The 25,272-nt window shown below is 28.1% G+C and overlaps 1 protein-coding gene across 1 annotated transcript in view; it reads right to left on the bottom strand.

Moving 5' to 3' along the window:
- Positions 1-3,812: 3,812 nt before the first annotated feature.
- Vps50 (vacuolar protein sorting 50) overlaps positions 3,813-25,272 on the bottom strand; it is a 45,141-nt gene continuing 23,681 nt past the window's right edge. The window contains exons 11-26 of the mRNA XM_016061034.5: positions 22,526-22,661; positions 22,185-22,365; positions 19,541-19,639; positions 19,363-19,453; positions 16,432-16,593; positions 14,454-14,566; positions 14,281-14,372; positions 12,746-12,837; positions 11,068-11,094; positions 10,870-10,986; positions 9,750-9,847; positions 8,191-8,287; positions 7,361-7,519; positions 7,159-7,280; positions 4,654-4,843; positions 3,813-4,417 (exon numbers count right to left, since the gene is read on the bottom strand). Coding sequence (XP_015916520.1) covers positions 4,304-4,417; positions 4,654-4,843; positions 7,159-7,280; positions 7,361-7,519; positions 8,191-8,287; positions 9,750-9,847; positions 10,870-10,986; positions 11,068-11,094; positions 12,746-12,837; positions 14,281-14,372; positions 14,454-14,566; positions 16,432-16,593; positions 19,363-19,453; positions 19,541-19,639; positions 22,185-22,365; positions 22,526-22,661 — 1,890 coding nt within the window. The 3' untranslated portion in view covers positions 3,813-4,303. The remainder of the gene's footprint in view (positions 4,418-4,653; positions 4,844-7,158; positions 7,281-7,360; positions 7,520-8,190; positions 8,288-9,749; positions 9,848-10,869; positions 10,987-11,067; positions 11,095-12,745; positions 12,838-14,280; positions 14,373-14,453; positions 14,567-16,431; positions 16,594-19,362; positions 19,454-19,540; positions 19,640-22,184; positions 22,366-22,525; positions 22,662-25,272) is intronic.

Raw genomic sequence — 25,272 nt, 5'->3', positions numbered from 1 at the left:
TAATAATTACATGTCTTGCACGAGTATATACAGTACTTTTGTATTTAAACAAACATGTAATGGGTTTTTATTCAGGGGATTTTTTTATATACTTACTATTTACATTTATTTTTAAGGTATTGCATTACAATGTGGAATAACTGATACGCGAACGTAAATAAGTGCAAAGCGGTTCAGTCACGTTCTTGCGTGCGTCAGTTGCGGACGTGTTTCGGTGGCTTTATGCGCTGTGTCGTTTGTTTCGCAGTTTTGTACTACGCAGATATTTGTTTATTTTGTGTGCAGTGTATAAATAATTAATTGGAACATTTTCATCATGGGTAAAAAAGGCGATCTTTCACCATGTAAAAAAGTTGAAGTAAAGGCCCTCGAGAATACTAAAATATTTCCAAATCACAAAAGATCATGAAGATTGAAGGTTTCTGAAACTAGAGTATGACGCATACAGAAGAAAATCGAGTCGGGACGAATTGAGCTCGAAACGAAAGAAAAGATGAGGCAGAATCTTATAGAGCGTCTAACAATTTGGCCTGTGGATTAATCTTACGTTAAATGAAATAAGATAAGACTACAGCAAATAATTAAAATACTGAAGTTTGGAATGTATATTTAGTCAAAGAAATAATACTTTGAGTTAACAGTTTGTATGTATAATCAGAGGCTAAAACATAATGAACCACTGACAGACAAAGTGTAAAAATTTTAAAATCCTAGTAAGTGGTGGTGATAAGATATAATAATTTTTTTTAAAAAAAAATATTTTTTAATCTACAGATCTTAATGTACGAGGGAAAATTTCGTTTAAATTAATAAAAACTTTAGGCTTAGAATGCACAGTCTTACAAGTGGCAGGTCAAATTTATTTAATTTAAAAAATTGCACTTCATATGTCATCTAGTCAACAGGGTGCGTAAAATTTTTAAAAAGTGCTTAAAGGTGCTTATTTTCGTTTTTTAAAAGCCCTTAATGGTGCTTTTTTCACCGGGTGTTTTTAAAAAGTGCTTAATTTTCCCTTTTCTTTACCATATAAATGAGATTTTTCTTTTCTTTACCATATAAAGTTTTTCCTTGAATTACGCAAAAAGCGTGTGGTTTTCACATTGCTTATTTCAACGTTTTCATAATTCATTTAACCAAAATCTAATTCGACATACCATTTGTCCGTAGCATATGAAAGCACCAAGTATTTGCAAGTTCGAATACTGAGCGGGATACGGTGGGAAGGATTCATGCATTCTCATGAGCAACTCTGCTGAATTTCGCAAGAGAGATTATCTTTTTAAATTACTGTTAAATTAATTATTTATAATTTTGAAAAAAAAATTTTTTACGTAATTGTGTAAAGTAATTTTTAATTTAAAAAATTGAATGATTCACTCAATATTGAATATATTTAAAATTGTGCTTAATTGTTTTTATGGTGGCTAATAATAATCATGAAAAATTTCTTTGTCAGAAACTAGTTATTTTATCATGATCATGCAACTTAGAAAATTATTTTGCATTTTGTTAACACATATATATATATGAAGAACTTTCAACAATATGAAGGGAAAAAAATTAGTAGTGCACACATCCTAATTATGATATTTTTTTAAAGTGCTTAAAAATATTTTTTGAGTGCTTAAAAAGTACTTAAAAGCATTTTTTGCTGAAAAATTTGGCTATGCACCCTGTTCAAATGATTTAAAAACCTTTATGTTTTAACTTCAATACACAGCTGTCAGATCGTTTTAGACTACAAAATATAAAATAAATATTTGAATTTCTAAGACAAGAAGAGGAGGATAGGAAAAGAGTTGGAAGAATGTCACACAAAGTTTTTGTTAATCTGGGTGAGCAATTAACTACACATTTTAAGATCACTTCAGATCAGAGAAGAGGATATGAAAATTTTTTTTTAGAGGTTTCAAAAACATTAGCACAGAAAAGTATATCACTGCAAATGAGATCATTTTCAATCCTCAAACCAATGCAAACGCGCAACTTCTAACGAAATTTTCTCTTGCTTAGAATAATTAGATAAGAATTTACCAGACCAGAATACTTATGCAAGCAATAATGTTAATATTTGTTAATAATATTAATAATATTTGTTAATCTGGGTGAGCAATTAACTACACATTTTAAGATCGCTTCAGATCAGAGAAGAGGATGTGAAAATTTTTTTTAGAGGTTTCAAAAACATTTTATAATTAGCACAGAAAAGTATATCACTACAAATGAGATCATTCTGAATCCTCAAACCAACGCGCAACTTCTAACGAAATTTTCTCTTGCTTAGAATAATTAGAAAAGAATTTACCAAACCAGAATATTTATGCAAGCAAAAAAATACATCTGATTTATTTAATTGAAATTGCATAATTTTACGAGGGAGTACAGTAACAAACACTTGCATTTGAAAAGGTTAGAACTTGCAGTAGGTACAGAGCGCAAAACAAAAGAAAATCTTGGTTAACTTTTTAATGAAGTTGCCGATCATACCCGTTCAAAGGGGCAACATCAAATATGATAATAATTTAACATAAACTATTAAGTTACAGAATCAGAAGCGAAAACGTACTTTCTCTGAATAAATGTACCCTTTTTTTCAATGTATATAGTAAATTTTTGATTATTGAAAAATGGGGGGAAGGAGAGTTTAAAGAGAGAAGTGAAATGTTTGGCACCTTAATTTTAATTTCACTTTTTATGAATTTCGCCATATCTCAGGATAATTTTGCGCATATCGAAAAAAAAATTTGCAGACAATCATAAATTTAGCTCGTTAAAGAATAATTTCACATAAAAAATTATTGTTAAGATTTTCATTATTTTATTTAATAAAGGTAAAAAAAAATGATAAGCATGAAATTTTTTTTACATCATTGTAAAATATATAATTTTTAATGTTAAAATACAAAATTTCTACAAAATTTGTCTAACAGTTCTAAAATACAGCTTCTTTTAAGTTACATAACTCAGCTATTTTCGATAAAATTTTGTCATTCCAAATTGCATAGTTAAAAATGATGTAAGAATTTGCAAAACTTTCAATTCAATATTGTCCGTTCCTTATTGTATAAAATAAAAAATAATGAATAAAACTATTAAAAATTAATTTTTACATGAAACTCTTTGATAGATGAATTTTATAACTGTGTGCAAAATTTTTTAAGTTTGCGTGAAAATTTTCAAAATATGGTAAGCACTAAGTGAAATTAATATAATGGGGGCCCAAACTTTCAAAAGGTTTACTGATGAAAGTATTCGGAACATATTCTCCAGATTGCAGCTGCACCTTACTTTGATGGTCAAAAATCCAAAATCGTAGGGAAAAGGGCAAGTTTATTGAAGTTAAGTATGTTTTGTAAACAAGTCAATGGTTAGCACTAATTAATTAGTATTTTTGAGGTCGTCCCTTTAAAAGATTAAAATTGATATAGTTTGTGAAAAAATCTGATCAGGACAGTTATTTAAGGTGATATCTTTTTTTGTGCACGGCCAGAGAATGATATGGAAGACAACCATTGCAGGATAATTATCGGCAAGAGAAACTCTTATCACTGAAATAGTACCCATGAAAATGAACCAAAAGTTTTTCCATAACACTATGGTAGAATGAAATAATTTTTTTTTTAACATTCATAACTTTTCCATATTAGCTATTTCTGATTGCCTTTGTTTTTCCATTTTGTTTTGTTCATGTATCGCATTAGATTGTATTCAATTAACCAATCACTTTCTCTCTCCAAATATTTTTTTAAGCCCCATTGGAAAGAAAAATATTCAGCTGAACTGGAATAAACAAATAAAGGTGAACAGAAATGTTTATGGAAACAAAATTAAAATAAAAGATTTATCATTTTTTAAACATATTTGAAGCAACTTAAAATAAATTTATTTAATATGTATATAAGCTCTATGCAAGAGTGAAATAAAAATATATTACAATAAGTTATCTAGATAAGTGAACATTTTAGGGCAACATTTACACAGAAAACCACCGCCATTCAAAAAGAAAAAGTACTCATTCAATACCACTAATTAAAAAAGAATAAATAAAAATTTGCTCAACTTATCATTGTGAGAGAAAAGCAATTTGATAATTTAAATTATTCAATAAACATAAAATTATTTCCCATTTCATCAAAGAAAAAAGAACATTCAGCTTTCCAAGGAAATACAAAGAATTTTTTACCGGGTAATGTCTTGTGAAACAAAGCTGTAAAGACAAGACGATGAGTTAAAGTGTCCTTTACAAGCTATGTCAATATTTTATTTTACATTTAAATCAGGTGGATGAAATGATACAGATGGGTCACCTTCTTAATTTGTCACCTTCCTCAATTAAACTGATGAGCCTCTGCCTTCCTTTCTTATTCAGCTGAGTTATGCAATTCACTAAACTGATCAACTGCTTATTTGTGTACTCCTAGAAAACAAGAAAAGGTGTTCCATAATGACTGCCCTTAAATACATCTTTAAAGAATTCTTGTCTGAAAGCTATACACATTGAATTAATATTAAGTGAGAAAAGCATGGAAATGTTTTGAAATGCTAACCAAACATATCAACTGTTTACTTCTACAGTGGACATCTACATTCTTCTATATTTTGCATATAATAAAAATATTATTTAGTGCTGCAAATGAATTTAAAAAAAGTCACCTTGTGTGAACGTATCCACTGTTCCAGATTCTGCTCCAACATGTAATAGGCTTTGATGTAGCTTTCTACAAGCTCCTTCCCTGGGAGGGGCTGCAGCTCAGTCAGTCGCTCCACTTTGCAAAGAAACTGCTGATAATCCAACTGCATTAGGGCTCTACCACCATTTGTGCACTTCTTTGCTTGTGAAAACCTGTTCCAATTTTAATTTATAAAAAAGTTCACAAATTTTGCAATTTAATATCATATTACAGAAAAACTAAATTTACTATTTTTATAACTAATACTATTTTTATAACTAATAATAAGGAATATAAAACTATTTTTATTCCTATAGAAATAATTTGGTGGATCCGACTTCATTTATTAAGAGCTATTTAAATTTTATCTTACTAACAATACAATTTAAAAATTTTCAGAGAGAGTGCGAAATTTTTAATACCATTCTTATTCCAATGCATATATCAAACTTTTAAGGGTTTCTAGGAAAAATAAGACCTTCCCTTAAATGAATAAATATTCTAGTGTATCATAAAAAAGGATACACCGCGTCTGAATAATTCTGGATAGGTAAATTAAAATTACAAATCTTTTCCTATGTTCACTTTTTGAAGTATATTTTTATTTTTGATAAGGTACGTGACAATAAATCTGGATAGTAATAATATATTTTAAAATACCACAACATATAATTTTTTATGTTTGATACAAAATCTAAGAATTAAAAAGACTGATAATGTTAAATTATGTAGTAGGCAATTGTACACTAAATAAAAAATAATCTATTAAAACTTTGTTTGCTACATCTTCCATTTAACAAACCTGTTTTACATGACTTAACTTTTCTATCTACTATTCAGTGTTGTGTATTTTAGGGGGCCTTAACACAATTTGAACTCTAAACCATATATTTTTCTCTGACAAAATAATTTAACATTGAAATTGTATAACAAATCATATTACAGAGATGATAACACTTCATTAAAGTGAGAAAAATAGGAATACTATTTCCAATTTTCGTGTTTTTTTTTTCTCTTCAAATTTTTAATGAGAATGTGAAAAAATAAACACTATGCTAAATGTTAAATTTTTTCTACATTTTTTTTTCCTTCAAAAAAAAATTAAACTAGTTTTTAGCTTAATTGCACTAAGCATTGCAATAAGTTAATCGTTAAGTTTTTACACTTCAAGGTGGAAATTTTCTGTAAAAATGTTTCTTCAAAAACTTCAATTTAATACTTTCTTACAAAATCATTCAAATAAAAACATTGTCGTGAGAAAGAAATTACACAAAGACGGTAAAATATTGATCGTAACAAACATCTAAGTACTTTGTAAAAAACCTCCACCATCTAAGAATCACATTTGTAAGAATTTATATCGGTAAGCTATTTACCCAATGGGCTACTTATTAACCTAATGTTGATGATTAAAACATGTTAAAATTAAAAGTTTTAAAAATTGATGTTTGGGAAATATAATTGTTGTTCGGAACTAAAACAACGCACAGAAAGTCACAATATCTGTATTATTTTTAAACAAACTATCAGTTAATATTTATAATAATTTAAACGAAATGAATTTTTATTTTAGTTAGGTTTTTATAAAACGACTTATTTTGGTTATCCAGTGAATTTCAGGAATGAGGAAGAAATATTCAATTGGTAAAAAAAATTTTTATAGTTAAAATGTCCTCTCCCACACGTTTTGATTTTCCAACGCATCCCACACATGAAAAAATTTAAGAAAATAATGCAATGTTACAATAACTATGAGTTATAATGTTAAAAAACTATTACAAAGCATTTTCAAAAGTTTGAATTTATGAAATTAAATATGATAATTACATTATTTTTGTTCATTTCATGGAATTCATCTTTTTATTTAAAAAAATTCATGCATGTAATTCCGGCTTCATCTTACATGTGTGTTGTTGTTCGTTATACTACTTGCCTATACCAGCAAGCCTGCTTGAAACTAAGTGAATTTTAAGGTAGAGAGTGTGTTTCTTGTTTTTTCAGTTGGTCCATCTATGGCCAAGAATAAGACTTCAGCATCACATCCCATTTTACAGGAAGTACCCAGTCATACTTCATTCATTCATCCACAGATCATAAATTTGATCTGAACCAGAGAATGATCAATTTCCAATTCAGTACCCCCAAAGGCATTAGTTATAGGAACTTGGAAGACTTTGTGATCCCCCACAGATTTAACGAGTACCAGTCACTATTTAATACATCCTTAATGACCCTTGGGGTGGGGGGATTTGAACTCATGAACATGAGCCTAATGTCCTACTAACTAGGCTATCCTGGGCCTACATGTGATGATTGCTTTAATTGCTATATACATAATTTTAAAAATGACAACTACATGAAAATTACTCAAAATTTCTTTTTTAAAAGTATACATTATATCACATTTAATACAGAGAATGTGCAACAAAAAAAAAAGTCCTGCAGATGAGCATGGAATCAACATTTTGAGTATAAAAATTGTCTTTACCCTTCAATAAAGGAATGATTTGAAAACTTAATACAATATTCCCAGAGAAGATCGTACGTTTCTTTGGGTATTGGAACTTTCTTGCTCACTTCAGAGAGTCTCATGCTGAACACCTGCAATTCCTAAATAAATACATCAAAATTATTTTTTAACATGCATGTGTTTTAGAGCAAGGAATATTTTGAACAGGAAATGAACTTGCCCTCAGTAGTATGTCCACATATTGGCTATGTTGGGACATTATTTCACTGATGTCCCACTTGACAGCCGACATCTGAGTGATGATTTGATCGTAATCGATTGTCTTGGCACTCACGGCTGCATAGATTGGACGTCTGAGCTCTGAAGCTTGGCTGACTGTCTGCAGATATAAAAAATAAATTACTTATTTTTTTGTTGTTTACTTATCAGTTTTACAATGTTTTACTGACACAGAGATTGTCTGATAACAGCAATACTCTCTTCACTCATTTATTTGCAAACACAAAACAGTTAGATAGCTTTTATTATATGCAGCTTAGTTTCAGATTATTTCCATAAATGAGGGAATCTTTTCCTCTCTTTCAATCAACAATTTTTCCCTAAATCTAAGAGGAAAAATAATCTGCAGCAGCAGTAATAATCTCGAACACCCCTCGACGTGCTGCAGGATTTCTGCAACCAGACAACTAAAAGGTATTAACAGCATTTTATGGTTATGTTACGATTCTCTAAGATAGCTAGAAAGCTTTTTTAAAAATCAAATAAGGCTTATTTTATTTTAACAGCATACTGTGTTCATAGAGATATTAAGTACAACAAAGGTTTAGGTGAGTTATGGCAAAATAAATAAACGTAAAACTTTTGAAAAATTAAAATTATTTCTATATATTTTTAAAATTTTTTCATAATCTCTTGAGTTTTTTTAAAAATATTAGTTCTTTGCTCAGCTCTAATATAACGAATAATTAAGAACCTCAAATATAATAAATTATAACTTCAAATAAACTGTAGTAACTTTCCTGACTAAGTAAAAAAAAAAAAAAAAAATACCTGTGAACAAAACTGTTGAAGAAACGCCTTTTTATTGCTTGGAATGAGCAGCTCAAGATTTGGATGTAGCAGCTCAAACTGTTCCGCCAGAAACACTCTGATATAGAAAAAAAAATTGCATTGCAATTAATGAAGTATGAAACAAGAAAATTATTCCCAGAAAGAACATTATTATAACAGAAGTATATAAGGCTGGCAATGTTTTGGACATAATATCTAAAATCTTGGATAAAAAACCTTGTTTTTCACCATCAAAAATATTTTGCTGTTTATTACTGTTCAAAATTACTTTGTCCAAAAACTGCAAGCATATTTTCTCAAAGAATTATTTAAAGAATAGTAAAAGAAGTCAGCAACACATTGTAGTACAAGATTAACAATATTTTAATTAATGTATATAAGTCAACTTTTTTTAATCCGAAATTTTTACAAAAATCACAGAATCGACTTGTACACTGATAATAAAGTCAAACATTCATTGTTTGTGAAGTATAGATACACTAAAAGCTATGAGATAGATAAGAATAATTTTCTGTCAATTTACTTCTTTCAAAAACAATATTTTAAATGAGATAAAAAATAAGAATTAAAAAAGCTAGGATAATTTATTCAAGAGTATTTCAAAAAATATAACACCCTTCAAATGTTTTTGAGTTTCAAGTATTAAGCATTATTAAGATTTGTCTTAAATATATTTAATTTTCTGAGTGGTTTTTAATAGCTTTCGTGATTGAGTAAGTTCATGACTTTTGTAGCAATTAAAAAAATAAGTTCCATTTACGATATATGCCAATATATATGCGGAACATCCAGAATATATGGCATTCAGAACTATAGCATCCAACTCATGTGGCTCTGCAACATGTAAAAATTGATTCAAAACAGCAAAAGAAAAGAGATTAATGGCTATCATTGTTTTCCAAAAAAGCAATCTTTAAAGTTTGTTTAAAAAAAATAAAGATAATGATATTTAATATCATGTGCTCCAAACATTTGCTGACATTCACACTGGTGTTTATTGGAGAGAAAATATTTTTTTAGAGGTTGGCAGCACTAATAACGAAAACACACAGCCATCTGAAATTCATTTCTGCTGCATGTATACCAGAACAGCGTATCGCTGCGAAATTATGGTAAATAAAACCAAAATTTGAAGAGAATTGGTTGAATAGTTCATGAGAAATAAAAGTATGATTTCTTTCAGATGAAAAAATATGCTTCATGCTTAGGGCAAAACTATCAACCACTTTTCTGTTTGAACTATTGGAACCCCATTTTCCAGATTCTGAATACCCTATATTTTAATTCATCAAAGAGGCATGTTTATTCAGAAAAATTCTGGTTTCGTGGCTGATTTCGTAAATTAAAATATCTTCTGCACTGATTAATTACCACATTTAAGGGTAGACCCTTGAACCATTAAAATTAAGTCTTAGTAGATGAAAATCCAGTCATTATATCAAAAGTTATTCAGGGTAATCACTTTTTTATTTTGTGCACTGTACATCAATTAAAAAATTTACTTAAAAAAATTATAGATCAAAAATTAGATAACTCACAGAGATTCAGCAGCAGCAACTCTCTCTGCTAAGCCGAACAGATCTTCCACTTTCTCCAAATTGACAGCAGGGGATAGGCTGGGTGGAGGAATTTTATCCTGAAATAAGATATTAAATAAGGAATTATGCCTTAGGATTGACTACATGTATTGAAAGTACAGTAGGAAAGCAACAGAAGTTCTCTGAATGATCGAACTTTCACTGAATTACCATAATTGTGGTTTTAAGAAGCATCAACATAAATAAGTATAACAGCAACACAGATTACTCAGTGACACAGAGCTCTAAAGAGGGCTCTACCTTTGCCATCTTATTTTAGTAATTTGCAGTTTAAATTTTTTTTTTTGTATTTAACAAGCTTTTGATGATATAGTATCATTTGACAGCCCAATTACTTTGAAAAAATGGTGGGAAATAAGGGGGGGGTCGCTTTATTAGATTAAGAGAAATAGAGCTTGATAATTTTTAGAACTTATTCGGATTTTTCCACCATACTTTAAAACAATAAAATTATGCAATGTGTGGTTTTCAGTCAGTAATTGAAAACCATACATTAGTCTGTATTTAATATCTCAGTCTGTTTGGTAAGCAAAAATATTAAATTACAGTTGTAAACTCACCAAATTTGTTGCAACATTACACTTTTAAGTTTTAATGTTTTAAAAAATGATTACACATATTCATTAACCTTTCTTAATGGAATTATAAAAAAAATGCATAAATGTGGGGACAGAATCAAACAGAGTTTTTCATAATTCATACTAAGTGAATAATTTCAACTTTTGCAGAACAAAAATGTTTTATGCCAACAATTATTGCAAAGCAATTATTGGAGTTGGTGTGAGAGACCAAGTGACAAGATATATTAAGATCAATAATTTGGTGACAGAGTGTCATTTGTTAAACACAATGTCCTAATTTTTATGAATCAGAGAGATGAAATCTTAGAGAAATGAAACTGACTTTCATCTAACCGATATTTCGTAATGGTTTTAAAATTCAATAACTATTTTTTCATAAAATTAAAGGAGACAAACAAAGTTCTAAATATTTTAACTAAACACTACGAGATAGTTATTTTCAGTATTTTATTCCTTACTCAATAAGGAAAAGAACATACCTTATTGTTACTTTCAAATGAATCTGCAGTTTCAATTTCGCAGGCTAAATTGTCTCGCTTTATCCTTTTCAAAGTCGTTTTCAATTTGTTACTGAGTATATTTTCTTTAAGATCGCTCTGAAATCCAAAGCAACATGTTATTAAAATAACTTATCTCATAAAGTATTAAATTTTATGTTAAAATGTGTACATACGAACCACTTCTTTGGCAAAGAAAATATATACCTAAAAAAGGAATGTGGAATAAGTAGTTGTATCATTCAAAAAATACAAACAATGGGGAATATGCATTATGTCCCAAAAACTATGAAAAATCGTTTATATTATTTAAATCAATCTTTAAAAAAAATGGAAAATGCACTTAAAAATTTGCAAAAATGTCAAATTTAAAAGTAAAAAGCAATTGTAACTGAATTTAAATCAAACAAGACATGGTTTCGTGTGACAACACTCTACACAAAGCATTGCTCTACTTTCACTCGTCCTGTGTTATTTTCGATATCCATTTAATATCGTTCATTAATTTGCTGCTAGTTTACAAATAATTTATTCATTTTTTTTCTTTCTTTTTCAAAAAAAAAAAAATAAACTTTTGCTTCTTTATTAATTTTATATGAATCAAATTTTATAAATGAAATATTTTAAGAGCTACAGATTATAATGAGTTATTATTAAAATATCTAAAATTGAAATATTATTAAAAATAAATCATGAAAATATTACACTTTAATAATATTTAAATTTAAAAAAAAGTAAACATGCCCATTTCTTTTAAAAACTGCACATTCTTAATACTTCTTTTTTTAGATTTTAAATAACATTGAATTATGAAAATGATCCATATTTTAAATTCATAATCAGCTTTAAAATGAATTAAACTGAATTGTTATCCTATTCATAGATAATTGTAAATTACTGATATACACTCTGCTAATCATTCTTCAGGTCAGGTCGTGAAAATTATGGTGACTATGTGATAGGTTACCTCTCTTCATGACTGCTCTGCACGCCATATTTTTTGAACACGCTCTACTATGGGCACGCAAAAAAGGAGTTTTGATAGTAACACTTGAACAACAGGGCACTATACACTATTTATAACTACGCTGCTTAAGCTTTTCAGAATCTTCCATCGCTAAATTTAAAATAAATCTGCATTAACAACGATCAAGGTAGATTTAAACAATACTGATAGTAGGCGCTTGCTAGAATGTTTTACACAGAGCGACGTCACAGGCAAAGATCGTCAGCAACTGGCCATTTTTTTTGTGAGTAACGTCATCACAATTTAAAAAGCATTTTAAAAATAATTCAATTGCTTAAATGCAATTTAAGTGGCATTTTCCACTATGGTTTTTTAAGCTCTTTCATTTGAAAATGATTTTGAAAATTATACATACTGTCCACAATCAACTATAAGAATAAACAATAATTTTAAAAAATCTACTTAATGTGGATAGAATATTTTAATTATTAAAACATTATAAGAAAAAAGACATCCAAACCAATTTTTAAAAAATTTTCAGAGCTTCATTTTTCACAACAAAATATTTCTGATATGATCAGATATCAAAAGTTATTTAATAACTGTTTTATGACTATGTTTTAGCGAACTACCTTTTAAAAAATATTCAGATTTTTCAGTACTCTATTCATTATTATGTATCAGTTTTATTACTAAAACATTACACATAAGATAATTTATATCATTTAACAGGAGTTATAGCACACAAAAGGTCACTCAATATTTTTTTAAATAAGAAGAGGTTATTTAAAATAACAAAAGGAAAAAATTACTGCATAGAAATAAGTATTTTTTAAAACTTACAAATGCTATATAGTAGTATACACACTAAACAATAAATGGTGTACTTACTGAATACATATAGTAGTCAAATAGGTGAGTCATACATAGCAACACATCAAAAGCAATAGGCTTTAACACACTCATCATCTGCATGTACTTTCCTTAATACAAAGACAGTTTCATTAATATAAAATTTACATTTTTTCATAAATACAAAATTTAAAAAAAAGGTTTTCAATGAAATGAAATACCAGTTTGCTAAGTCTTTCCAATACAAAAAATAAAAAAATAATGCTAAAAATGCTTGAAAGTTCAAAGCTATTACAGCAAGGAGGGATGTATATACTGTTATTCAAGAGGTTTTATTTAGCTTTGTAGATTGTCTTTCACCCTTAAGGACACAGATGACCCAGACTAAAGTGGAAAAAGTCAAGCTAATGGATATTTTTCTTAACAGTCAAAATGAAAATATTCAAAAGAAGGTGGCGATTAATTAGACTTTAGAAAGGAATCTCTAGCTATTAGCAGAGGAACGCTATAATTCTGAAGCATAACATTCATGCATGATTATCTCACACAGAAAAAAAGATTTTTTGTTGTTGGAGAGAATTCATGCAAATATGGTTTGAATATTAATGATGAAAACACAGTGTTCTGCTTTTGCCACGGTGACAAGCTTTAAGAATGTTGATGTGCGACTATCAGCATTGGGGGGCAAGAATACGATTTCAGCCACACACACATCACAGCCTGTTTTACAGGGAGGACTCATTCATACTCCATTTATTCATCCACAGATCCTAATTCTGACCTGAACCAGAGAACGATCAATCTTCAATTCAGTATCCCCAGATATATTGATTTGTTATGGGAACTTGAAGGACTTAGTGACTCCGAGAAATTCAACGTGCACCAGTCACCATTTAATTCACGGGCATTCTTTGGACTAACTCCAGTCGCCACTTATTACACGGAGACAACCAGTCGCCATTTATTACACGAAGATTTTTCGGCCAGCGGGATTTGAACTCATGATCTAACAAACATGAGCAAAGCGTCCTACAAACCAGGCTATCCTGGCCCTGAATATATATCCTTAAATATTAATTAGAAAAAAAAGCAATAAACTCAAAGCCAACATTTTTATAAGGTTCAATTAGTAAAAGTGACGCCTGGTGGCTGAATGGTAGCACTCCGTGCTTCCTTGCCACAAGTTCAGGATTCCACCCTCGTACCAGGCAAGGTTGACTCAGCCTTTCAATTAATCGACAAAAGGAGTACTAAGCATGCTTGGAGACTAAACACTGGGGTGCTACATTCGGTTGACCACCCAACTGGAACATCTGCCTCTGTACCCAAAGTCAAGAAAACTGGGATGGGCACATTAGGCGTACAACTGAGTTTAGTTTAGTTAAATTAGCAAAAGTTCTAGCTTGAGGTAAAGCAGCTCTATAGTAATTCAACATAGCTTTAAAAATAACTTTTACGATATAAACTGGCACATAACAAAGCTATGAATCAGGTTGAGTGATTTTTAGGTTTCATACTCTAATATGAAAAGAACATTTTAAAATTATTGATACTGAAGTATTGTTTATACTTACCAAATGATCTCAAAACATTCAATGCAGTATTTGTTAGAATAGGAACTGGTTTTTTCCTTCCACTCCCAATGTGTTTGCTTACTTTAGATTGCCTAGAGAAACAAACACCTGCATTTCAATACTATCCAATCAAAAATAACATTTGACAGTAAATGTGAAAAAGTTTAAAATACATTTTTCTTGGAATGTCTTCTGTGTTTTCATCAATGAAGTCTTTTTTAAGCTCATCTGGGATTTCAGAGTCATCACTGTCTGAATTGTAATGGGTGCGATCTAAAGTTTCACTCTACAAAAGAAGTACATAAGTTTTAAAAATACTCTTGTGTACAAATTAATACAAATCCAGTTTCAAAAAGCATCGTGCAATTCCTCAAAAAATAAATATCTGTTTAACACTGTTTATAACATTTATAAGCAATACTAAAAAATATACGATTATATTTGAGAAACATAGAAAAAAATTGTTGAATATTCATTAAAAAGATGTAATAATTTGCTTTCAGATTTGAAAAGCTAACCTTTTTTTTAGAAGATCTTAAGTTACATTTGTTATATTACTTAGAGCAGGACATGAAATTTCATTTCTGGCAGGCTAAAACTTTCATATGCCATTATTTTCATGTAAAATATTAAAAAAATATTAAAATGCAGTAAAAGGAACTTTCAGGTATCTAAAAAAAAATTTATTAAAAAATGGAAAAATGTGGAAACTAAAAAATGGGTGACACATTTATTGCTTAGTAAAAATAACTTAAAATAAGGTGCTTGTAAGGTCTTTCAATATCATTAAAATAAGAAAAATACTACCCGTCAATTGCAGCCCTAATGTCCTCAAACTCTGTTACTTACTTGCTAATAGTAAATATATTTAGTCCCAAGCTGGCGAGTGAAAATTTCATGCCCTGAATTACTACAATGTCCTTCACAAACAATAATAAGTTTTAAATCTGAGTAAAGAAAGAGTAAAAAAAGAAAAAGTATATTTAATTATTAGAACTTAATAGATATTAGAACTTAAATATTAGAACTATATAAATATTAGAACTATTATTAATATATTAACTATTATTAATATTATTAATATATAAACTATTATTAATATATAAACTACTATTAATATTAATGAACTATTATTAATATATAAATATTATTAATATAAATATTAGAACTTAAACGTATAACGATTTGTGGATTGTAGCACCAATCTACTAATGTTACTTTTCAAATTGCACTCTATTTACATCAGGTTTTGCCCATTAGATAATTAGATTTTTCCCCCTTGAAATAATGCATAATTTGTGACCAAGAAGAAAGTTAAAAGAAAAGAGAAGACATCCCTTAAAAAAAAATTTTCTTCTCTTGAAAAAATAAACCACTTATTCTTTATCTGAGACATAAATTACCTTGGACAGATGGCAAATTCAATTCATTAGAAAATTTTATCAACTAGAATTAGATGAAACAATTATGTTTATCCTTTTTAGGTTTGAACAACAATTTTGGGTTGTTTCATTAGCACAGTTTAGAGCTTGAAAACACATAAACTTAACGGCATTATATTGTATTGTATGGCATTAAGGGGTGCTTGTTTTTTGATAAAATTCCATTCTTCTTGAATTTTGTAGCTTTTTTTTAAAATTGTAATTTTTTTATATATTGCAAAATTTGCTTATTTCTGTAAATATTTTATGTTTTATAAAAGTTTTGAGTGCAATGTCATTTCTTGATGCTGTTTCAGACATATTTGGTGCAAAATACTAAAGCCACTCGCTAAGGATCCACGTATAGACAAACCTTATTTTAAATGGTTAAAGTTTTGTTTGAGAATTTCAAATCAAATGCAATTACAAAAAATTAAGTTTCTATAACACTTCTGCACATTACGTTTTTAAAAAAAATTTGGAAATTTTAGTTTCTTCTTGGAAAATTTCTCATGACGACATTGATGGAATACCATTGTATGTGTTCAAAAATTAAAATGTATAACTCAAACTGCACAATAATTTAAACCTAGTTAGAAAAACTAATATGACAATTAGATAAATAAATTTTGCAAATTTAACATAAATTATTTGATTTAGCAGTAAAATATAATTCAAAAAAATAATTAAATGGTTTTTACAATGCATACAAATAAGAAAATGTCTTTACCTCCTTCAAACAAAATATGTCCTCAGTATCATTTTCATGAAACCTTTCTTCAAAAGGGTTTTTAGTGGGATTTTTTAAGAAGAAACTCTGATGCTTCACTGGACTGCAAGACTTCTCAGGCGAAGAGGAAAATGATTTATTGTGACGCAGGAAATAAAATTCCTTAAAAGATATTATTATGTATGAAAACTGTAGCTACAATGGTATAATTAACTTAATACATAATTGTACACTTTAAAACAAATACACATTTTCTTTATTTAAAAAACAAAGTATTATCCTGATCTACATGTTTTTTTTATTTTCATTTCTATAGACTAGAAAAGTGTGAAGACTTTTTTAATTATTTTTAGAGCAAAACATTTGTTTTTTTATTTCATTTCTAAATCATGAAAAGTGCTAGGCAGTTTTATTATTCTTTGCAACTTAGCTTTAAATTTATTTTTAATTGTTAAGATGAAAAAAGAAGATTTTATTTTATCCATTAAAAAAGATCTAGATTTTTTTATTGCAAAAATTTCCAGAAAATATCATTGGCCTGTTGAGGGTTTTTCTGAGTGGAAGGCTAAAATTATTGAAAGGGTTAGATTTAATTTATTTAATACCAGTTTTAGTTCTTTTCCTAAAGGTACTTTTATTGATTATGATTTATCTAGAAAAATTAAAAATCTTAAGGATAAATTCATTGTTACTGTTGTAGATAAAGCTTCAAATAATTTTTGTATTATGTGTAAATATTTTTTTAAAAAATTGATTATTGGAGAATATAATGCAAATAATACCTATTTAAAGTTAAAAGAAGATAAAAAAGTTATTGAAAAAAGAATTATTGCATTTAGTAAAAAATTAAAATTTAAATTAAATAGGATTACATTTCCATATTTATTTCCAATAGTTAAATTTCATAAAAATCCAATTAAATTTAGGTTTATAGCATGTGGTACTAATAGTTATAATTCTGATATTAGTAAAAGGTTTTTTTGTTTTTTAAAAATTATTTTGCTTAAAATTAAAAAAGAAAAAAATATTATTATTGATAGTAATGTTGAAGTTTTGGATTTTATTAATAGTAATGATATTTCCAGCATTAACACTTTTGATTTTGAAAATTTGTATACCAGCATACCACATGAAAAAATTATTGAGATTTGTGAAGGTATTTATGACAAGTATTTATTTGATGAAAAAATTGATAGGTTTAACTGGTTAGATTTATGCAAGTTTAATCTTTTTGAGAATGTTCTTTTTAATGGTTTAGATTTTTATAAACAAATTATTGGAATTCCACAAGGTAATTCCTTTTCTGGGGCTTTTGCCAACATTTTTTTGCACTTTTTTGAGGCTAAATTTCTTGAACATAAAGTACTTAATGCTTTCCGATATATTGATGATTTGATTTTGTTTAATTGTGACGATTTTAATTTTATTTATACAATTTATCCTGGTGATTTGGTCCTGATAAAAACTAATGAAAATTGCTTTAATATTGAATATTTAGATTTTAAAATTGATATTGTTAACAATTTTATTAAAATTGGTGTGTTTGATAAAAGAAAAGCCTTTAATTTTAATGTTATTTTTTTCTGCAACTTTAAAACTAATTTGTGTAGTAAAATATTCAAAAATCTTGTTTTTTCGCAATTAGTTAGGATCAAGAAAATTTGTAATAATGTTGAAAGTTTTCGAGAAGCTGTGGATAATTTTTTAAATAATTTGAGTAAAAATGATTTTCCTTTTAATTTTTGTAATGTTAATTTTTTAATTAAAAAAATGATTGATGGTTTTTAGGTTTTTTTTTTTATATTTTTTCTTTTAACAGGGCGCAATTCCAGTCTTAACTGAGCAGCCCCAGTTAAGCATTCTATTAATTTATCTACGTATCTCCTTCTCCTGACCTTTTCATATCATTTTTAAACTTTTACTGCGCATTATTATAGGGGGCGTTGTTTTTCAGTTTTTAGTGTTTTCTTTTCCTCCGCTTTTGAAGTTGATTCTTGACCTGTGACTGTGAGTTTTTAATTTTCTGATGATTTTTATTGATTTTCTTTTCGTAATTTGTTTATTCTTTTGAATGTATCTTGTTTTTCCTGGACCTCTATACAAAACCATCGGGGTACTGAGGGAGATATTTTAAGCTTTTGCTTCTCCCTCAAATAGAAATGGTTTTGTTTTTAATGGCTACCGGGGCCGGTACCCCCTGAAGACGTCGGCTTCGGTGGTCGTATTTTTGTTTTATTTCATTTGTTTTGTATTGATACTTTTTTCTGAAATTTCTGCTGCTTTTTAGCGCGTTTTTTTCAAAGAAGTTTTTTCCTTTTGATCTTAATTATTTGTGTTTTCTTTCAATATCCCACCAAGAAAGTCATTCTAGTTATGGTGAAAGAATGGAATTTTGCAAAAGTCAGGCAGAGTATACAAATTCTGTTTTGGAGGCTGTTTGATACAAATTCTGCTCTCGGCTTGCACCGATCACAGTGCTAACATAAAATATCCTCAGTGGTAGATGCATAACAGGTTAGAATCCTGTTGTTGTTGGGATAACAGCGGAAAGTTTTGGTGGTTTGCCTCTGCACATAATGCAAATGACGGCTAATCCCATCAAAAAGTCCTCCATAAAGGCTAGTTTCCCTGAATGCTTGATCCAGGAGTAAAATTCAAATTGGGTCAGCTGATCATCACCAGTTATAAAATAAAATGTTAGGCAAATGAAATATTTCAGAAACATTATTTCTTACTTACACAGGTAAATGTACTAGCAAGCTAGCTATTGATAGCTTGATTTTAAAGATAGAAAAAACTAATAGAGCTGCAGACGTATAATTTTACATAAGCACAATTGCATAATTAGATAAACACAATTATGTTAAGAAAGACAATAATAGGGAGCTCATAAGAGAGAGAGATAGAATCTTTCAATGTTTGCTTATATACCTGTAAATGAACAGCAGAGAAAGCAGAATGGACAGGACAGATTTCCCAGCTCTCATTTTCCAGAAATGTGCGTAATTCTTCCATGAAACCTCTGGAAACAAATAAAGAAGACTTTGACTTAATTTTTTCCGTAATATAAGTAAATGATTAACAATCGTTAAAAATATAATTATTTTACCTGTGATAGTTTCGAAAATAATTGACGGATTGTTTGCGCACAGATTCTTGCAACTCTTCCGATCTACTTCCACAAAAATCTTCTCCAACATCCATGAGCCTGCGCGTATTATAAACAACATTAAGAAAATAAAAAATATATTAATTATTTATGTTTCTAACACTTTAACTTAAAGCGCATTTTGTAACTAATATCAAAACTCAAGCCTTAAATCAAGATTTAAAATAAAAATATGATTAGATTTCAATTCATAACTTTATTTCTCCATTCAATTAGTAAAACATTAAGTACCTATTATTAACAAATTACTAATAAATAAATCTTCACACAAAATTAAAAGAATCACAAGTAAAGTCTCTATTGCATACATCTCATTGAACCCCTTCACTCTTCATACACGTAATTGGCCCAGGCAAACCTTGTATATTAATTGACCGTTAAAATTTTCATTACCATAACAAGCAGTGACCAAAAGTATTGACTATGAAAAAAATGTTAATTTTTAAAAAAAATTACCTGAATTGGTTGGCTAATGTTAGTTAAATGTTCTATGGCACAAGAGCCATAAAAGACTATAGTGGGCCAAATACATGTGTTATACATAATACATTCAATGTATAAACAGCATGGATGTTGTGTTTGCTAATGTTTATATTATTGATTATTTCGTCAAACTGCCTTGTTCTAGGTTGTTTACTCTTCCCAAGATATTGTAAGGTTTCCTAGTGACCTGCATGCTTTGGCGCGTATGCATTTTTTCTCCTTGTCACAGTCACTTGCATAATAGTAATCTTCATATTTAGTTCATAATAAATTATTGTTCAAATTGCAAGTACACAGTCTTATTGTTTCTTCATCACTGTGCTTAAATAACTCTGCATCCAATCCAAAACAGGTCCGAGGGGGTAACCACCATTTATTAAATTGGTAACTCTATTTATTAACCTCCATAATTATAGCAGGTAACCTCCATTCATTTATTTATTTTTTCCTGCAATAAATGATAATTTCGATTTGATTTTCAAATCACTTATTTACATCAACAGATGTAAAATTTTGCTTCAATTTAACAACTCTTTCTAGGCAAGCTAATTTTTTTGCCAATGAGTGTCGCTATAAAGGAATTAAAGATCTGAAAAATCTTTTTCACCTCAAAATTATAATTTTTTTCTCTCTGTTTGGGGGACCTCTAGACCTGGCTAGTCTGGACACGGATGGAAATAAGCAATAATGTAATAAAAATACTAAGCTTGTGCAAGAAAACCATAAAAAGGATTTCAAGTTCCTTCCAAAGTGGAAAAAACTATTCTGTAAAAAATAAATTGTTTTTAACACAAAGTGGAAGAAATAAATGAAACCTTTAAAAAAATATTTAAATGCTAGTTTTAAACAACTTAAAATTGAGGTACAGTTTACATAATAACATTAATACGCTTCTCCTTACATGCTATACATTACTAAATACGATAAAAATGATAGTCGGGACGCGAAAAAGTTTTGATGTGTCATATGGGATGTATAATTCTTAGAAGAAAATTAAAATACTGGCACTCAAATTATACTGGTGCTTTTCCTAGAGGCAAATGTTATATCAAACTAAAAACTTGTTGCCAAACATAATTTTTTTTCTTGTTTTGCCTATAAATAGATGGAATCCTTACAAATGCTCATACTCATAGATTGGCAAAAAGGTAGAGAATTTATCGTTTGTTCAATATTGTATTTTTTTCCTAACTTGGAAACTAAGTCCCCTCCTCGTTCCACTAATTTACTTGTTTTTAATTTTTAAGAAACTGTTTAAAATCCAAATTTATTTTATTTTACATAGAATTTTGTAATTTTTGAAAATTTAGAATGTTTTAAATGATTAACATTATTTTAAATAAAGACACCACTCCTCTCAGAAATTTGAAAGTCCTAGATCATAGTTTCCAAACTCTAGTGAAATCACTCTAAGTTATAAAATATATAAATTTTTAATTAAGTAATAACTGAAAAGCAGCAATTAGAAATATAAAATTAAAGAATTTTTTGAATTAAACTATTTGCAGTTTTTTAATATTTCAGGTAAATAAGTATAGTAAAACCTAATTTTATAATAACATAAAGAACTATGAAAATGTTATTAATAACACTAAATTAATAAATCACATATTAAACATTTACTCTCCTACTATGAATCACATAATGGATTCAAATTACCAAATAGTATATTAATTTTTAAACTCAAACACTATTAAGAATGAATACTCAAACCAACTCTTAACCAATATGAAAAAAGTTTTTTTTTAAAAAGTAAATGTGAAAAGTTTAATTTTTCTTATTGTTTTTATAATAAATTTAATTTTTTCAAATTTAAATTACTCTTTTAACAATTCTTTCTAAACAATTGTATTGGCCATTTAAGTTTCTTCCATTTCATCCAGTGTCTTGGAAGAAATAGGTTTCTTCTAGATGACATGTCAACCCTGACCATAAGATTTCACTTTTAAATAGTTTAAGGCATAAATAGTGGAATAAAAAATAAGCAATATTCAAAAAGTTTGACAGACCATTCATTAGCAATAAACTCTAGCTTATCTCTAAGGCATGTTTAGAATAAGTTTCTATAGTATGTAAACTAAATAAAGAAGAATAAAAAAACCTTTGAATCAAAGCTAGAATATGAATGAATTCGTCAAACTTGAAAGAAGAGAGATCTGAAGCTAGGAGGAATCCTTTGACTTTTTGTTGGACATCCTGCCAAATTCTGATACGGCCATGTTCCAGCTTCTGTTTTATGTAGCTGCAGTCTATACTTTCATCAGGTGTAGTAGTGGTGGTCCCTATCAACAGAAATCCTCCATTAAAATAATCAAGAACAGTAATAACAATCAATTCAATTTATTTATAGATGCAGAGAGCTATTTTATTGCTATGCGGCTTGCTGTAAAATGTACCCACAAACTGAGAACTGATTTAGATAAGAGTATCCAAAAGTAGTACCTGAATCTTCCAAACTTTTCTTATTTGCTTCATCTATTTCATGCCATTCTAAGATACACCAGTAACTGTACATGATGTTCCACAATGCTTTGCACAGATTTTCTAGGCAAGCAGTAAAACTATCAGGTTCTACTAACTGAAAACAGATCACATAAAATAGAAACTTGTTTTAAAATGCAACGGAGACAAAGGCAATAACAAACAAATAAAAGTTTTTAAAAAAAGACATTGTACTTCATAATAAATAATTATCTAATGTCTAGACTACACAAAATTATTAAGAGATAATTTCAATAAAATGTAATAGCTTTTTGACCGGATTGATAGAAAAAACAGGATTGTTAGACAGAAAACAAGAGAGTTAGTATTTTCAGTATCAGAATTCTAGAAAATTTTAAAAGTATTTACTGAATTATGTAAAGCTTAAAAATTAAATAAAAATAAAATTTTTGTTTTTTTTAAATTTTATGCTGAAAAATTATTTATAAAATTAAAAATGAATTCATAATTAATTACAGACATAGCATTAAAAAAAATTAACTAAGTAAAAAAATCTCGAATAAGGGGAAGGGAAAACATTTTTTACAAAAATATTTCACAAAATTTTAATTTTACAGGTAGATACAGAATTATAAATTTCAAGGTAATATAATGAAATATTTAAAGTACAAAAAAAAATTATTTTTTTGTAGGTAAACATAAGAAGAAGAATTTTTCAAACAAATAAAAAAAAAAGCAGCATAAAATGTACGTAGATTTTTCCTTACTAGAGTACTTCATATTTTTTAAACTCTTATATACCTGTATAATAAATATTAAGCAGTTTTTTGACAAATATAAAATAAAACAGTTCAAAATAATTTTAATTCATATATGTATTTACAAAGTTTAACATTGAGGAGAATTTTCGAAGGATTCAGCTGCTTTTTAAAATGTCCTCAAAATAACAGTGATTTTAATAGGCAGTGTGCCTTGCAAAAATAAAGTTTTCAATGTTTTTGTTCAAACTAAATCTTAGTGCCTCAGTCATATCGAAACAGGGTGCCAGTTAATGTTTGGTATGCTTGTAACTGAACTTTTTTTTTGCTTATTTTTAGGAGCATCAATACTACAAGGATTGGCGGTGTTATTCATGTTCATAATTATAATTTCAAATTAAATAACTGAGTCTAACTTAATAAGTGCAGACTGAATAACAAAATGAAGAATCAATGTTATAACACCCAACACAATGAAATGAGCACATGTTGAACATTAGTGGTTATAATTTAGAATTAAAAAACAATATGAGTTAATCAAGATATGTTTGAATTAAATAAAAAGTTATACATCAAATTTAAAAAAATAAATACTCCTTCTGTCCCAAACTAGTTGCTACATTTGCATACTGTTGGACTGATAATTCTTATGACTTTGTTTGAGCATTTTTCAGAGATTTCAGGATGCTATGCAATCAGTAAAAAACATTTGCTTAGCAAGCTTCGCTTCTTTTCCTCCTTAAACAAGTATTAAATTAGTTTTTTAAAAAATCCAGGGTTCACACACTTTTAAACCAAGCCCAAAAGCGAAGTTAAAGGGAAAAAAAAGGTTAATAGGAAATTCGCTTAGGAAAACTGTAGAAAATTGCCATTTACAGATGACGCTTACTTATTGTGCACTACTGATGTTAATATGTTCTACTGGTATTATGGAAATTTGCGCAGTTTTGATAAGAATTCTACAATGGGTTTTCCGTAATTTCAGAAATTATTTTTTTCAGTGGTAACAAAGATAATGTATTAATATTTTAATGGATAACAATATAAAGAACTTTGTTTCTTTACTACTTATAAATATTTTAGAAGTAAATTAAAGGTCAGATAGAGAAATGATCATACTCCAAAATTCTTATCAAGTTCTAATAAGAATTCTGTTTTTTTTTTTTTAAATTTTGGCTTTAGTTGGCTGTCACTGACAAATGTATTTTTCACAAAACTTAAATGCTGAAGGGTTATGTAATATGCTCTAAATTTACTAATATAGGTGTAAAATATTAAATTGATATATTTGGTGATTATTAAGGCAGCACCAATACTTAGTAGTTTTCATACTCATACTTTGGAAAAAAGCATTTTACGGTCCTCAATGGGGATAGATACTTTAGAAAATTACTTGATAGTGCAATAGCATCAAACGAAGTGATACTAAATACATTTTATCTTTGTTCTAATGGGATAAACTACAAAAAACAACTTTTAATAACTTCAATAACATAAAGCCATGAAAAAGGGCAACAAAAAATATTAAATAAAAAAATTGCAATTATTTCAACTATATTAATTAAAAAATTTAGTGGAAGAAAAGGTAAACCTAAGTTTATATCTAATGTTCATCTAAAGAATTCCAGCAACATTCTGCTACTGTTGGGCTTAAAAATATATATTCAATTTGAATTATGGTGTAAATAATAATAATTATAAAACATAACAAATAAATAAAATATAATAATTATTTGTTTTAACTGGAATTAGAAGAGAAAATATAATTCTTTTATACAATAAATCTGAGCTTACGCAGAAATTTATCTATAATTTATAAGATAAGTTGGTTCATTAGCGACATATTATTTAAAGAATTATTATCACATTATAATTTTGTTATATCAGTTTTATTATATCCTTTTGTTATATACTTTTGCAGCTAAACTACTAACTACTTAGTGCAAAAATGAATTTTTATAAAAATGCAGGATACTTCCTAAAATTATC

The sequence above is a fragment of the Parasteatoda tepidariorum genome, chromosome 3 (genome assembly GCF_982258835.1).
Source record: "Parasteatoda tepidariorum strain Cologne lab strain chromosome 3, Ptep-v5.0, whole genome shotgun sequence".
NCBI lineage: Eukaryota > Metazoa > Arthropoda > Arachnida > Araneae > Theridiidae > Parasteatoda > Parasteatoda tepidariorum.
This window is presented reverse-complemented; position numbering and strand designations above follow the sequence as displayed.